The sequence below is a fragment of the Elaeis guineensis genome, chromosome 8 (assembly GCF_000442705.2).
Source record: "Elaeis guineensis isolate ETL-2024a chromosome 8, EG11, whole genome shotgun sequence".
Lineage (NCBI taxonomy): Eukaryota > Viridiplantae > Streptophyta > Magnoliopsida > Arecales > Arecaceae > Elaeis > Elaeis guineensis.
The window spans coordinates 22,126,921-22,142,605 of record NC_026000.2 but is presented as its reverse complement, the minus strand read 5'-3'; the positions used below and the strand labels follow the sequence as shown (position 1 = coordinate 22,142,605).

The 15,685-nt window shown below is 40.0% G+C and overlaps 2 protein-coding genes across 2 annotated transcripts; one reads left to right on the top strand and one right to left on the bottom strand.

Annotated features, from left to right (window-relative positions):
* The first annotated feature begins 8,182 nt into the window (after positions 1-8,182).
* LOC105049870 (aquaporin NIP6-1) lies at positions 8,183-10,854 on the top strand. The gene is made up of 5 exons (XM_010929645.4): positions 8,183-8,487; positions 9,205-9,429; positions 9,531-9,725; positions 9,831-9,892; positions 10,206-10,854. Exons 1-5 carry the CDS (start codon positions 8,293-8,295, stop codon positions 10,393-10,395), a joined length of 867 nt encoding a protein of 288 aa, XP_010927947.1. The 5' UTR covers positions 8,183-8,292; the 3' UTR covers positions 10,396-10,854.
* Positions 10,855-12,236: 1,382 nt separating this feature from the next.
* LOC105049869 (exocyst complex component EXO70C1-like) lies at positions 12,237-15,037 on the bottom strand. The gene has a single exon (XM_010929644.4). The coding sequence runs from the start codon at positions 14,695-14,697 to the stop codon at positions 12,526-12,528; it is 2,172 nt and encodes a 723-aa protein (XP_010927946.1). The 5' UTR covers positions 14,698-15,037; the 3' UTR covers positions 12,237-12,525.
* Positions 15,038-15,685: the final 648 nt, after the last annotated feature.

The window sequence follows — 15,685 nt, the reverse complement described above, 5'->3', positions numbered from 1 at the left end:
TTTCTTCTCCACCATCCATTCTTGTTGTTTTGAGATGAAAGGACTAAAAATTGACGGATTAAGAAGCGACGTTTAAGATGATGACACGTCCATGATAAAAAAAAATTTTATGCTGAGACAATTTTCCTACTGAAGTTGACGTATTTTGGAACTATTGGACCCTGACGTGAACTCTTTTCATGCGTTTTCTTTCTCAGGAAGCAACCCTCCTGGACATAGAATGAGGGAAAAATATCTCCTCCAACGCAGGAGGATATCTTAGCAAACAAGCCACAAAGTAGGGGAGAGATAGGTTTATACCATCCAAGGGGATAAGCGGGCAGTCAAAAATACAAGTTTATTCTATCATTTTGATGAATTATACTTAAACCTTAGGAGGGTAAAAAGTGTATCCCTTCAAAACAAACAAAAGGTAGGAAAGTACTGTCCCCATTCGTTTATTGAACATTAAAATTTACTTTATTTTTTGCACTCATTTCTCCAACCAAAATGCCGAAAATTTCTGTGCCATGGAATAAATCCTACCTCTCTCACAATTTCTGGAAAAGTTTTCCCTATCCCCTCAAAATTTACTCCACAACCAAGTGTGGCCTAAATTTCAGATTCCTTCTCCAGATTTTTTTTTTTTGAAAAAATTTCATTTCTTTTAATTTATCAATTTATTGCTATTTTTTGTTCATTTGGACATGCATATTTTACTTCTCTTCACATGTCCATTTCCCCTTTCACTCTTTCTGCCTCAAACTTAGATTTTTTTTTTTTGTTTGCTATCTCATATAATGATCAGATGAGATGGTTCAACATCCAATGAATATTCTTTTTGGGGTTGCATTATACTAGAATTTATGCTAATTAAAATCTAATATATAGAATGCATGTGGAGAGCTTATTTAAGTCAAATTTTTATTAGTATTTTTTAAAAACTTCAATAAATCTTTTTTTTTTTTTTTTTGAAGATATCTCTTGGTTAGCTTTTTATGAAACTCTCAAATTACTCACTTAATCCTTATCTTTCCTCTGGTTATATAATGTGAGATGAGTGAACAGATAAGAGACTCTTACAAATTTCTATTAAATATAGATAACAGACTCTTATGAGTTCCAATTAAATACAGATATAGTAATAGATGGATGGACCACCCTTTTTTTGTTTTTTTGGTAAGAATGGATGGACCACTTTCCGTACCTTGTCTCATATACTGGTTGAGCGTCAAACCGGACTATGGGGTGTATTACGTATAGTAACAGATAAACAACGTAGGATGATATAGTTTTGTATCAAGTTATCTTCTTATGATATGTGTGTACCACCCACATACCTACACTATTCCCTTTCATATATAACTAGCCTGCAGCATTCCAGAGCATTTTCTTATGATCATCATGTCAATTCAGCAAGTGTAATGATTTTAATGATTCCTTGGCCTATCCATGTGTATCCATTATGGCAACGACCATCTTGTATGCAATTATCCACCATGTTTTTTTGACAAAACTAACTAAAACTTTTTCAAAAGCTGAGACACTTGGACATTTTGTTGGATGATAGAGACCTCCTTGATAAACATCACCACTTTTTATGTCAGCCAAGACAAAAGAGAGAAAAAATTTCAGTAAAAAGAAATATCGTTTTTTTTGTATTATCTTTGTTGATATAATGTGATTTTGACATATCAAAATCTTGGACAGTAAATAGTGATTAACAAATATCGTCACTCATTTATTTTAGCATCTATGAATTGAAAATAATTTAAGAAGGTACAAAAGATGGTTGAAAAATATCAGCAAATGATATTCATATTCCACTTATTTCAGTCAAGATGATAAGAATTTAGTTTTACATGAATGCCATTTGTTAGTGTGATGCTAATACAAACTGAGATCTAGGCAAAAATAACCTAGAAACAAAAAAAAATTATATGCAAGTTAACTGGGTTAAGTTGATCCTTCAGGTATTTAATAAGTAGCTAATTGATCATATCTCATGGTGGAACTTGTTTATTCGTTTCAAAATCAGTCATCTCCTCAAAATCTATTCTTACTAATATCATTCTGCATGAGAGCTACGGGCCGAACATCTTCATAGATTTAACATGGATCATGTCAAACCAACTTGCCCTTTTTTGGGAGAAAGAAAACCGACCTATGCTATTGTAGAGAAAATCGATTATATGACTGGGGTTAGATCTTTCTTATGAAAAAAAAAATTTATTTATTTATTTATTTATTTTTATATAAAATTATCGTTGGATCATGATGTGGTCTCTTCGAGATCGATACAGGCAAATAAACGAAGTATAGAATACTTTGAGATCCATATATGATGCTATCCTATAGTTAATGTTATAAAAGAAGTTCAATCATCCTTTGGCATGCGAAAGTTACAACCCGTGCCCATTGGTCACGGCTCTTGACAAAACCACTTTAATTATGTAAAACTTCACATCTTTGCTCCGCTTTTGCTTGCATAGCTAAATCGTCACGTTTTGACACTTGTTTCTTGTCCTGGCCAACCCATTCCCATCCTGGCCCGACACTCAATTACCCAAATAAGGCCTTCATCTATCCATTCTGTTTGTAACTCTAGATTAGCTAGCCTTGTGTTGGGGATCATCTGATTATATTAGAATTTTAATAGACTTATTAGGTTAGAGTTTGAATCTTTATAGAGAAGGGGAAACTGTCATGAATCGTGTTGCGAGTCTAAGTTTGGTCGGCAAGGCAACACATTGTTTGAGCCCGAGAGAGGATTGCAGGATTCAAAATATCACAGGGAAAGTTTTGTCTAAAACAAATAGAAGGTTGGTAGAGGTACCTCTCTTAACATAGGGTTGGTCTGTTTTGTTTGTCATTTATAGCGGACTACGGTTGTCAGCTGATAATTTGTGGTAAGCTTGTGTCCCATAATTGGGTAAAAATTATTGGTTGGACATGGACCAGAGATAAATAATAGCTTCCCCTCCTTAGCAGCATGCATCACCATGTATGTAATGTTTTTTCCTCCTTAATAACATGCGCTACTATGTGTTTAATATATTCGATACACTCTAACTAATAAATTTTCTCCGATTCACTGTGAATAAGGTCCAACCACTAATTTCTCATCATTGTGGGGGGTACCGGTGCTCCATGATCAGCATGTGGATCTATTGGTGGCTTGATAATAGCCCCTTCTTGTGGAGGATACTTTTGGTGCTCTGTGTTTAGCATGTGTCATAAAAATTTACAATATTGTGTTGATATGATTAGTTGTATGGTTGTCATTCAATATACAGTAATATTAGCTTTTTTGTAGACATCGTATTACCTCACAAAAAAATAGAGTAGCCCTCATCCACCAGCAATTGTATATAGGAGATGGGGATTGAATTTTACAGATAGTGAAGTAGATAGCTACCTAATAGCTAGCAAAAAGTCATTCTCAAGAATGCAATTCTTAAATTTTTTGTGTAGCATATGTCACTGCTTTTAAGGAAATATATAACTCCACTATTAGAACCATAATTTCAAATACTTTAACTCCATCTGCTATAGTTAATGCATCACTACCACGTTTGATGATAAAGCTCACCAAATCAGAAATACCCATACTCTAAGCACCACTATCAAAAGTTGATTTTGAAAAAATATGAACGTAATAGCTCTCAAGAGTCAAGAGAAATAAGTCATTTATAGGATCGTGAAAAATGGAGAGTCATAGTTTTTGTGCAGTCAAAGATCCATTCGGGGCAGCTGCTTGGATTTGATCTTGAGCTTGGATGGAGGCTCTCATAAAAATCATTTTGAGACACCAAAATATGCTCTAGAATATACTTTCATTTCTAGCCAGCCCAATTTGATAAGAAGACATTAGTACATCCTTGGTACTCCAATTACCTTGTAACTAAGGTTTTAATCTTGGTCTCCTTCCATTTAGAAAAAAATTGTATTCTGGTTACATCTAGAAGATTTTCCTTTTAATAGCCCAAATAAAATCAGCACTAAAGAGGGTGGAATAGTAGATGCATGAGAGAGAGAGAGAGAGAGGGGCCTCAATTGAAACACAAAATGTTCAACTAGTTTGAATCGGGTCCTCAATATAATCCAAAGCACAACAAGGTTAATTATCTTAAGAATATATCCATATAATTTGGAATAGGATAAACTAGAAGTCTTTACGAGATTGAAAATGATAGAACTGATAGTTATGAAACCAGTAGAGAGATTGAACATCGTTTAAGAAACTGAGGGATGCTGAACAAAATAATGAGAGCATATGACCGTATATTATGTATACTTGAGGTCATGGGGTTATATATATCAGGTACAACCATTTGCAAGCATGTAAGTGAAGTGGTCAAGTAACTGGTGGAAATGGTTGAGCTAGAAAAAAGTAGAAATCATAATAACTAGATATTTATTAGCTTTGATTGGATATTCAACAGAATTTTAACACAATGACAATGGGGTCAATATTAAGAGAGTATTGTATGTTACCATTAACTCAAGACACATGGGTATGGGTTGGTGATTGATCAGTTGCGACATAGAATATAAAGAGCCCTAATTATATTAGGACATTTAGAGCTGTATAATAGATTCTAGCTAGAATAATTTTTGTTTTAAGGTTTTGAACTATAATTATTGTTTTTAGGATTTAAAATTGTGCAAGCATTGGATTAGAATTTGAATGAAGGGAAAAGCAAGTTGAGATTTTACTGTTGGCGGCTGCTCAAATCAATTCAAATATTGGAGGGAAAGGAAGCTTGGTTTATTTGCTCGGTTGAAAGCACTTGTCTTCATCCCATCAAAAAAGAAAATACCTGTCTGTACAGAAAGTTGGACTGTTTTGTTTACCAGCTATCGAGACCGCAGTCGCCTTCCCGCCTTCCCGTGGTAGCGGGGAGCGTACGTGCGATAATCTAAGGGTGAGTTTATTTTTATAATTTTTTATTTTTCTAAGAACTTTTGTTTCCCTTTCTCTCTCATATTATCCTTATATTAGCGTTTGTGAGTTTCTATATCTCAATCATCGATTCATTGTGTACTTGAACACGAATCAAGATTTCTTTGATCTCTCCAAATAATGGACCTCTTGGGAAGCATAGTTTTCTATTATAGTTAAAAATGGCTATTATTTGTCAAATTTATTATTCTAGATTTTATTTGACTTTACACCAATATTTTTTAGTTTAAAAATTACATTAATATATGAACAACCCATGCTTTGTTTTTTAAAAATTATTCTTCCCGTAATTCTTCTGTCGTGTTTTAAGTTTAAATTTTTGTTTTTGACATCAATTGTTTGGATAGACTCAATATTATATCGTTGACATACATAATTGCCACTGTTTAATATAAATCTTGGGAATTGCTTTCCAAGCACAATAAAAGCATGGAATTTATAATTTATTAGTCTCTTAGCTGATAGAATACTCATGTGTTTTGTGCTTACTTTGTTATTTTTTGCCAATGGATCCCCGAACTTGGTCAAAGACGATATAAAGTTTTTCATTGTAATTCTCTTTGATGAGCTACATAGTGCTTAAACTTTGGAGTTAGAAGCCCCAAGCATAAGCTTCTAAATACATAATATTGAAATGTTTGCTTGAGATATCTCAGCTAGAAGCATTCCATGAAGGTGGGGTGAAGGATACTTATGAAAGATAGTTAGGAGACATTGAGAATATATTTCCAGCTTTATCGGATATCGAATTTGAAGTCATCTATTGTCTTCATGTCATAGTATTTTGGTTGCACAATCATATAAATTATATGATTGGTAGCAAACCAATTAAAAGTAAAAGTCCTTTCCAAAGTGGAAAAAAAAAAAATTAATATTTCGATTAATATCATGTTGCAACGGGCATCTGTATGGTTTCCAACATTATCAATTGATTTACTAGGGGGCGCACACCTGATTTAGTATTTTCTTGTTTCTAGAAAAACATATTCAATTTGGATGACTGAAGTATTTTTGTCTTTTAATGATATGTGAGGTTTCTCTAACAAGAAACTAATTTCCAATAAAATATATATATATTACTACCAATTGCTACTATCAAGCACTATAAGCCTATAATAACTTCATATAAATTAAACAATACCTTCGCAACGTCGAAACTGTGTGCTTTCTAATGCAGTAGTATAGTGTGATCTATCATATATCATAGAACTATAGCTTTACTTAAACAGAACTATTCTATAGGCTCGTACGATCATATCCTTGATTGCAAAGGAGATGGATAACTCAAGTCCAAGGGGGCAGGATGCATATCATGGAACTGCCATATGTTCAAGTTGCTTAGATTCAAGTTTTCCTAAATAATTATTTATGTTCTATTTCATCAACATAGCATTCATTTTTTTGAGAAAGCAACGGGGATCACTTTATTCTTTCAGTCAATTAGTTAACCATACATAGTCATTGGAGTTGGTTCGTAAAGAAGTATACTATAAAATCCTAAAAACTATAATTAAAGCCATAATGGTATTCACTTCATTTAAAATTTCTTCTCAAACTACTTAATATAAAAAATATATTTTGACATATTATATATATATTAATTCCATATGCATGAACATATATATTACAACTAGTAATGAAAATGATGGATAATAAGTGAAATAACAATGTTGTTTGATATTACAATTTTTAATCTCTCCAAAATAATTTTTTGGGTAAATTATGTCAGTAGTTTTTAAACTATATCGAATTTTTTTAAATGATCTCTAAACTATAAAAACCTAAGTTTTAGTTTTCAAATTTTTTGAACTATTTTAATGTTGCCCTTCACCCATTTTTGGTGCCTTTCTCGCATCGAAAATTCTATGTGGCAGTTGCCGATGCTTACGTGACTTCGTTCATTTGAATAGGTGGCGCACTGATTGGAATTGATTTTTTTTTTTTTTACGTTCTTCTTTTTCTCTCTGCCATCGCCTCGACCCCCCCACCGTCTCGCCACCTGCGCACCCTCGCAGTTCTCACTCCCACCGACTAGCCCCTCTGGCCCCCTTCTCTGATGCTTGGGGCTTCTGCCCCACCCCAGCGCACCCCTGCCCGCTTTGGCATTGGTGGGTTGTGCGATGGCACACCCCCAAATTGGGCCCGCCCCGCCCCACCCCTATGTACTCTCACGATTGAAGATGGAGGCTCGGGGGATGGCGGTGGGGATTGTGGGCGCCCGTGGAGCCGGGGTGGAGGCCGAGGGCGGAGGATTGGCGACGCCGAGCCACCATCGGAGTACTTGAAGCACCAGATCTTTCTCAAGTCGGCTAGAGGGAGGCTGGAGTGCTCTACGACGATGGTGGTGGAATCGGTTGGGTGGCAGCGATGGCGGCGAAGGGTGCGGTCGGTGACATAGAGGTGGAGGACGACGCTCGTGACACCGACGAAGAGAAAGAAAAGGATGAGAGCCACCGCAATGACGATGGCCTAGAGGATGAAAGGGAGGATGTGGGTGTCACCCTCGGGCTTCGTCGGCAGCTGGTGTGGGTGCATCGCGATGGAGGGAGGAGAATTAATCCTTCACATTGGAGTGGGGTGGGGCGGGGCCGGGGGGCACCAGCGCACAATCCATCGATGCTGGGGTGGAGGGGGTGAGGCGAGGTGGGCAGAGGTGCGGTAGGAGGGGTTTGTCAGGGAGTCTTCTTCGTTCTTTTTTTTTTTTTTGATGCTTTGCGATTCGTGTGGGACACCAGCTGAGTTTAATTATTAAAATAAAAGCTACATAAGTAGGTGAAAGAGTAAATCAAGGAGAAAGAGTTGTCGGAAATCATCGAAAGGACAACATTAAAATGGTTCAGAAAGTTCAGGGACTAAAATTTAGATTTTTATAATTTAGTAATTATTTAAAAAAATTTAATATAGTTTAAGAACTATCGATATAATTTATCTTAAATTTTTCATCTAGCAACGTGATAGTTATTTTTATGCAAGAAATGATGAAAGTGGTAAACGATAGCTGTATTAACAAAGTAATATTTAGAAAATAACTATTATTCTTTTGAAGTATGTTACGTGCACATAACGGAACACAAGAGTTTCGTTATTTCAAATACTGAAAACGTGTACAACGAAAAAAAAAAAGAAAGAAAAATTCCGAAACATGACCGCCGCGTCAAGTGTGGAGCATGTTAGCCAAAACCAATGCCCAGGAGCAACACAACCAAACCTCTTTGATAAGGAACCTGAGCCCACAATAGAAGCCGGAGGGACAGGGAATAAGAAAAGAGAGAGGTTAAAGTATACTTCCTCCAGGGCACCGCTTCCACCCTCCTTGGGTCCTTTCCTTTCCTCCCTTGTCTTCTCCGATGGCGGACATCGGCGACGACGGCGCTTCCACTCCGGCGAGCCCCGGATCGCCACTCTTCGGCGGGCACAAGGCTGGCCGGGCCGTCGATGGGTGGCGTTCGCTCCTCAACCACCGCAATTGCTTCCGAGTTAAGCCATGGACCATCGACGACGATGCCCCGAGCCCCCTGACATCCCTTTCCCTTGCAAGAAAGGTGTGTTTCCCGATCTCGTTTCTCTTTAAATAAGCGTTTCTGGTTCCACTAGGTAACCTGGAAATTTTTTGGCTGGCGGCCCAATCATATAAAATTTCATCAAATCAAGGCTTCTGAATGGTTGTTTGCTCTTCTTTCCTTCAGCCAAGCAATCAAATAAATCACTTGCATCGTTAATCTTTCCCAATAGATAGCTTTTCTTTTGGGGGGAGGGGGGTAAAAGTAGATAGGATTTACTTGAGATCTGAAGTAAATTATTGGTAAAGACGATGCAATTTGTGTCAACGGAGAGATGTAATAATGGAGAATTATGTCGCTGTTAGTTGTCCTTTTCACCACGTCAACCTTGTTTCGCCATTAGTCAATGTATTACGTGTAACAATAAATTAATGCTAAGGATGTTGACCCACCGTGCCCACACAAGATTTTTTTTTTTTTTTTTGTTTTTCAAAGGAAGAAGAACGCATCCTTTTGTTGGACATGGAGATGATACGATAGCAACCACATAAATAATTAGATTATATCCATAATGATGGTTTGGCTAATACATATATTAAATCTTATCAGAAAAGATGGAAGGGAAAGGTGGAAGCACAAATCTTTCCCCGGTTTCCTGAATAGATTGCTTTCTAGAGAGCTAGTTTTCGCTGATGGTATGAAATGCAACACATGCAAGTGAACAATAACCAGAAATTTTGTGGTATGTGGGCAAAGCAGGTAGGGGCTGAGTTCATAGGCACTTTCATGCTAGTCTTCGCCAGCACAGCCGCCGCAATCATCGAACACCAATCCGGCGGTGCCGTCACCCTCTTTGGCGTCGCCGCCGCTTCCGGCCTCGCCGCCATGCTTGTCATCCTCTCAACCGGCCATATCTCCGGAGCTCATCTCAATCCATCTGTCACCATTGCCTTTGCCACCTTCAAACACTTCTCCTGGGAGCAGGTAATTAATTAACTACCATCCATTGATGAGCTTCTAGGATATCTTGTGCTAAGAAAATTCTACTAAGCTTATGTTTGATTATATTTGTATATATGTGGAAGGTGTTGGTATATATTGCAGCGCAAATGTCTGCATCACTCTGTGCAGCATTTACACTGAAGGCAATCTTTTATCCTGTTCTGGGAGAAGGCGCAACGGTGCCGAGTGGTAGTGTGAGTGCAGCGTTTGTAATGGAGTTTATTATAGGATTCAATCTCATGTTCGTTACCACAGCAGTTGCAACCGATTCTAGAGCTGTGAGTTGTTTTCTTTCTTGCTTGTGTCCATGAAATTAGGCATAGGGGTCGTGAACATAATGTATGAATTAGTGTAATTCTTGTAATCCTCTTCATTTCTTTCAGGTGGGGGAGCTTGCCGGGATTGCGGTAGGAGCGACTGTCGCAATGAACAATCTCATTGCCGGGTTTGTATGATGACCATGACAGCTTCATGTATCATGATTTAGTATAAAAGGAATTGAAAAGAATGTTTTGCCAGTGATTAATCAAGGATTAAAACTTCCTAGATGAAGTAGCAAATTTATATTTTCTCTCAAAATTTAGTCGATGCTTATATGTTAAGCTTTCCCAGGGAAACTTATTCTCTTTCTTGGAAAGTAGAGAGACTCAAAGACAAAAGGCTGGATTTAGAAACTATCTTTTCCAAATTCCAACACTCTCTCACAAAGCTATCTCTTTCAGTTGGGTTAAATGGTGGAATATTTACAAAAATTTCAGGAGGATTAGTGGAGCATCCATGAACCCGGCGAGGACACTGGGCCCGGCGGTGGCGGCGAACAACTACAAGGCCATATGGGTGTATTTCACGGCACCTATCCTTGGGGCCCTTATTGGGGCCGGAGCCTATTCTGCTGTCAAGCTCCCAAAGGACGACGGTACACCAACAGCGCGAAGCTTCAGAAGGTAATGACCACCAGAGGTGGTGGTTCTTGTCCAAAAGGAACATGACACCGGCTTTGTCAGAGGCGCTGTAGCATACCTAACTATATATGTCCTCTCATTTGGATCAAAGTAATTGTAATTGAAGCAACGTAGTGGTTGCGTGGGTTACTTTAAGGTCCATATATCTGTAGTTTATGACACGCAAAAAGCAAAAAAGTAATTAAAAAGGTTCACACATTGGAGGGTCCCATACGGTATGGATCCAATAAGAAATTTCCTGGGAAGGGCGGAGGTCGGAGAGTTGAATGTTGTGGGAGAATATATTGATGCTGGTATATGCTTTGGTTTGGGAGTGGAAGCTTCTGTTTTCTTTTTTGTTCTCAGTGGGTTCCAACGAAGGCTTCGGTTATTTAAATGATGGAATGTGACTTTGATAAAATATTTGTGTCTGTCGTATTAATAGATGCCCTGAAATATTTGTTAACTTTACAGTCCTTTCTTAGTGATAATGCCTTTACCGTTCTGAATGTCCTTTCTTAATGATAATGCCTTTACCGTTCTGAATGATGCGTCAATATTTGTTGAAGTATAGCTATAAGAGGCCAAGGCTTCGCGAATCATCTCCAAATATGAGGTTTCCCAAATATTACTTACATGTATCTTAAGAATATATTTAGTTGAGACTGGTTGGGCTCTGAGAGGAAAATAAAGATGGATAGCTTTTATTTTAATTATTTATTAAAAAAAATTATTTTCATTTTAATTTTAAAAAAAATGAGAATGTCCTGATTTTTAAAATCTGATGTCTATTTTTTTTAATATTTAAATTTTATTTTAATTTTGATTTTAATTTTTACTATAAATTAAATATGTTAGAGGATATATCCATTTCAATTGATCAATTTGGATTTCGATTCTAGCAGTGGACTAAGCATCCCTTAAATTTCTTTAGATCAATCATTTTGAATCTCTTACTCATACTTTATGGAAGTAAATGTCAGCCACTCATTTGACAACTGACAGAAGAATGCTGTGACGTATGATTGGACTGTTAATTGAGCTGAGATAGGAAGGCATTTGTTACAAACAAAATTAACAAGCTATAGTTATGTATCATAGCGTAACGCCGGCCTCTCAAATGGGCCTTACTAGACACCTAGACTTTGCCAATTTATTTATCGAAACTCTTTGTGCACTGCAGGTGGTGCAGCTCGACGTGCACCATCTACGATGATTGACTCAGATGATTGGGTTGGAGAGGAGTATGAAAAAAAAAATTTTTTTTTCACCCGACCTCACATCCGAGCCAACCACCATGGACGGTGCAGCACACAAAGAATTTCTCATTTATTTAAGGCATAAACTGGATGGGTTGGGCCACATCAAATAATAATAATAATAATAATAATAATAATAATAATAATAATAAAGAAAAAAAGAAAGCCTTAGATTGGATCAGGCCTGGAATTTTAACTGTGACCCTTAGTTTTTATTAGCTCGGTAGGCAAACCCGGGCCAATCAGAGGGCATGGTATCAAAATATAAGCACTATATCATCTATTATATAAATCCAGTTGCCCAAGCCAATCAGATGACATTGTATCAATATGTAAGCACCGAAAACTTGCTAAAAAATTTTAAGTACCACCTCAAATAGTTGGTCGCTCGGTTTCATGTCAATGTTCTAGGCCCAGCATAATAAAATCTTTGGAGTACTAACAAATGTTTTCAACCTGAAAACAGCTTCTGAAGGTTTGGTCTGGTTTTGGCTGAAGGAGTGCAGACTAATTTAGGCACACCGGGCTCCCACCATATTGCATTTTGAACTCAAAAAGGAACTTGGAGAATTCTGAACACGGAGCTAGATAGAAGTATAGCACTAGCTGCATTTAGAGCAAACACGAATGGTTTCATGAATTGTAAGCACGGAGATATGCCAGAATTTGTCATTTCTTGAATGTTTAAGAACATAATCGAACGAATACAGACCTCAAGCTATTACATGCATCTCTGTCTCTTAACAGAATATGACACGTTCCCTCTCTTCATTCCAACTCTTAACACAAGTAAAAACAGCAAAAAAAAAAAAAAAAAAAAAAAAAAGGAAGATAATAAATATGACAGGAATCGCACCTCCCCCAACTCTCACCCCCTCTCATGTCCTCCTCCTTGCCATGGAGGAAGGATTGCCATCGAAGAGCTCATCAATATAATTCTCGAGGTCATCCGCCCCAAACTTGATGTACTTTTCCGTCTGCCTCCCGGGGTCGAGGTACTGCGAGTACCGCCCCAGAAACGACCGGTATGCCGGCACCACCACCGCCGATATGGACACCCTCAGCTCCGACTGCAACTGCTCGTCGCTCACCACCCATGAGCTCTGCGTCTTGAGGATTTCGTCGAACATGGCGTTGAAGCTCTTGAATCGCTCCTTCAGCACCGGCTTCGACACATTCCCCTTCACATTTAGGCCTCCATCCCTGAAACAAGCGAGCACCTTCGACCACGTCTCCCGCTGGTAGTTCTTATGGTACTGCCTCAGATCCGATGACCTCTTCCGGCACCATGCATCGCCGAGCAGCTCATTGATCTCCGCCGCCCCCTTGATCTTCTTCATGATGTACCTCCCATTGTTCATCAAGAATATGTTGCACAGTGCCTGATCCTTGTAGAGTTTGGATTTGGACTCCAAATTCGCGTGCAACAATTCCATCACCTCCATCAATTGCTCTGCAAATGGGTTTGGATCATCTGCATTGTTGTTGTTTTCTTTGTTCTCATGGTTGCTAGTGCTGTCCGACGGCGCATCATCGCCATCATCGTCGTAGGATGACGGCCTCTCAGATCTCTGGTAATCTCGGAAGATCTGCTCCAATGTGTTCTTGTATTCACATGCATATTTGAGGTAATTCATGACGTAGCGGGTGAGAGGATGGACGGCGCCGCCGGGCACCGGTGTCTTCCCGGTGTCGGTCTTGATCGAGGTCTCGAGGTCGCAGAAGATCGCCACCGCCGCCTCCCCGAGACGGGACCGGATGGCGGAGATCTCCGACTTGAGATCCATTGCCGGCGAGGAGGCTGACTCCTCCTCCTCGTTCGCTTCAACAGAGAGAATGGCGTCGATGGTGGGCATCAAGTCCCTCAAGCTCTCATATATGTCGAGCATCTTGAAGAGCTTCTCCGTGGAGCGCTTCGTCATGGCGACGGCCTCCGCAAAATTGAGGAGCTGAAAGACTGCACGGAGGGCCAAGTCGCTGAAGAGGCTGTTGGCTATCTCTTGGTGGCCGGAGAAGACTATATCGAAGAGCTCGCGCTCGCTGGGGAATGAGACGGTGATGGAATGCCGGAACGCCCGGATCCACGTCGCGATCTCTCCCTCCAGAGAATCCCAAGCCATTTTTTGCACATCATCGATGCCGATCTTCTCAAATCCGAGGCTGGACAGGCCCGCATAGAAGGCATTGTGCCGAGCAACGGCGAACACCTCGCTGCACTCGGTCACATACCCGGCGGAGATCATCGCCGCGGCGATGCCGCGTAATCTCTCGACGACATCCGGTGGATATGTCGGGGAATCTTCATGGGTGCTGGATTCGGCTGAGGGCAGAATGCACCGGTCTTGTTCGTGTTGTTGTTGTGGTTGTTGCTGCGGTCGGCTGAAAGATGGCGGCCGCTTGGTCTTCGAGCTGGCGCTGCCCGGATCCTGCTGCTTTGCCCGGGAATTCTCGTCGAGGAGTGAAAAGAATTCGTCTTCGAGGAAGGCCATGGCGTGGTGGAGGGCACTGCCGGTGCGATTCATGGCATGGTTATACTTGGCGTTGGACGAGAGTGGTGTGAGCGCGGATGTCAGCTTGTGGAGTCGATTGAAGGCATCGAGGAGGCAGATCTCGTCGTGGTCAGGAGACCATTTCTGCTCGCCGGACTCATACGTGGCGATCTCCATCTCCAACATGGCGATGAACGTCTCGATGTTCGACTCTGGGAGCTCGGGCGGCTCGGAGATTTGAAACTGAGCATCTTGGAGGCTGACAAGGATGGCGAGGAAATGATCAATCTCCTCAGAGATGGCAATGAAGTTGGGTTCGGCCTCTTGGAAGTTCTCCTTGGTTGCTTCCTCCTTTTCCTCCTGCTTCTCGTCCGCATTAATCTCCTTCCCTTCCTTTATCCGGTCCTCCCTGTTGTAATCTGTCTCCTTCTTCTGGTGTCTATCTTCTAGCTTGATGGCACCAAAGGAGAGGCTCCTGTTGGATTCTCGGAGCTTCTCTTCCCTGCTGGAGGAGGAGAAGCTGTTGGATTTCTGAGGAGGAAGAGGTTGGGCCTTCTCCATTTCCCCTACTTTTTCCTTCTCTGTTTCGTTTTCCTCTCAAAGGACGCTAACTTACAAGAGAGAGAGAGGGAGGAGGAGGGTCGGAATGGAGAAAGAGAGAGAAGGAAAGGGGAAAAAAAAAGGAGAAAAATGTGGAGAACGGAAGGTGTTAAGGAGGGGGAGAGAGAGGCGTGGCGGAAACAGAGGAAGGATGATTGAAACGGTCGTTGCTCCCGCAAAGAGAGAGAGAGAGAGATCTCGTTGGTTTTTTTTTGGTAGAGAGAGATCTCGCTGTTCGTGGCCTAAACATTTGCCGGTTTTTGTTTGGTGTGCATCAATGTTACCTTGCTTTTTGTCTTCCATGCCTTAAATATCATGTTCAAAACTTCTTGCTCGTTTGGTGCACGGCTTCCACCAATGAAAAATAGATTTCTCCTGTATCACAAAAAAAAGAGAAAGATTTCTCGCGTTAAAAACAGCGCACCAACTTCAACCTCTCCGCCTCCGAGGTCGCATGCACGATGTTTACCCACTGTGGGGATCAACGATACGAGCGAGCAGCCAAGTTTTTGGACCTTGTCGTGTTGGTCCGTTCAATGGATATTATCGCGGCATTGCATTATATTCTCTGATGATGCCGCAAACGAGTCAACGGCAGAAGATGGGAGACCAAGTCTCTCCTTAAACTTTAATTATGAGCCGACTCGTCCGTGTCCAGGTGAAGTAACCATGGGTTCCCCAGAAGGTTGACAAAGCAGCGAGCAGGCCAGCAGGACAAGCAACCGACAATGGCAAGGGCTGCAATCATTTACATCGCTAAATTAATTATTATTTTAATAATTATTATATATAACTGATGTAGTGATGTTATGAAACTTAGATTTGTTCTTTTAAAATAGCAAGAATTGTCACATGCACTCCAACAATATTTATCATGCCACATGTAGTATGAGAATATTGGTGCAATTACTACGGTATAATGTAATACAATGAAAATGACTTATTATGA

Excerpts from the sequence above, each read along its gene's own strand:
- LOC105049869 (XM_010929644.4), bottom strand. The coding sequence starts at position 14,697 with ATGGAGAAGGCCCAACCTCTTCCTCCTCAGAAATCCAACAGCTTCTCC.
- LOC105049870 (XM_010929645.4), top strand. The coding sequence starts at position 8,293 with ATGGCGGACATCGGCGACGACGGCGCTTCCACTCCGGCGAGCCCCGGA. Across the intron at positions 9,430-9,530 it reads AACACTTCTCCTGGGAGCAG|GTGTTGGTATATATTGCAGC; the intron begins GTAATTAATTAA and ends TATATGTGGAAG. Across the intron at positions 9,726-9,830 it reads TTGCAACCGATTCTAGAGCT|GTGGGGGAGCTTGCCGGGAT; the intron begins GTGAGTTGTTTT and ends CATTTCTTTCAG.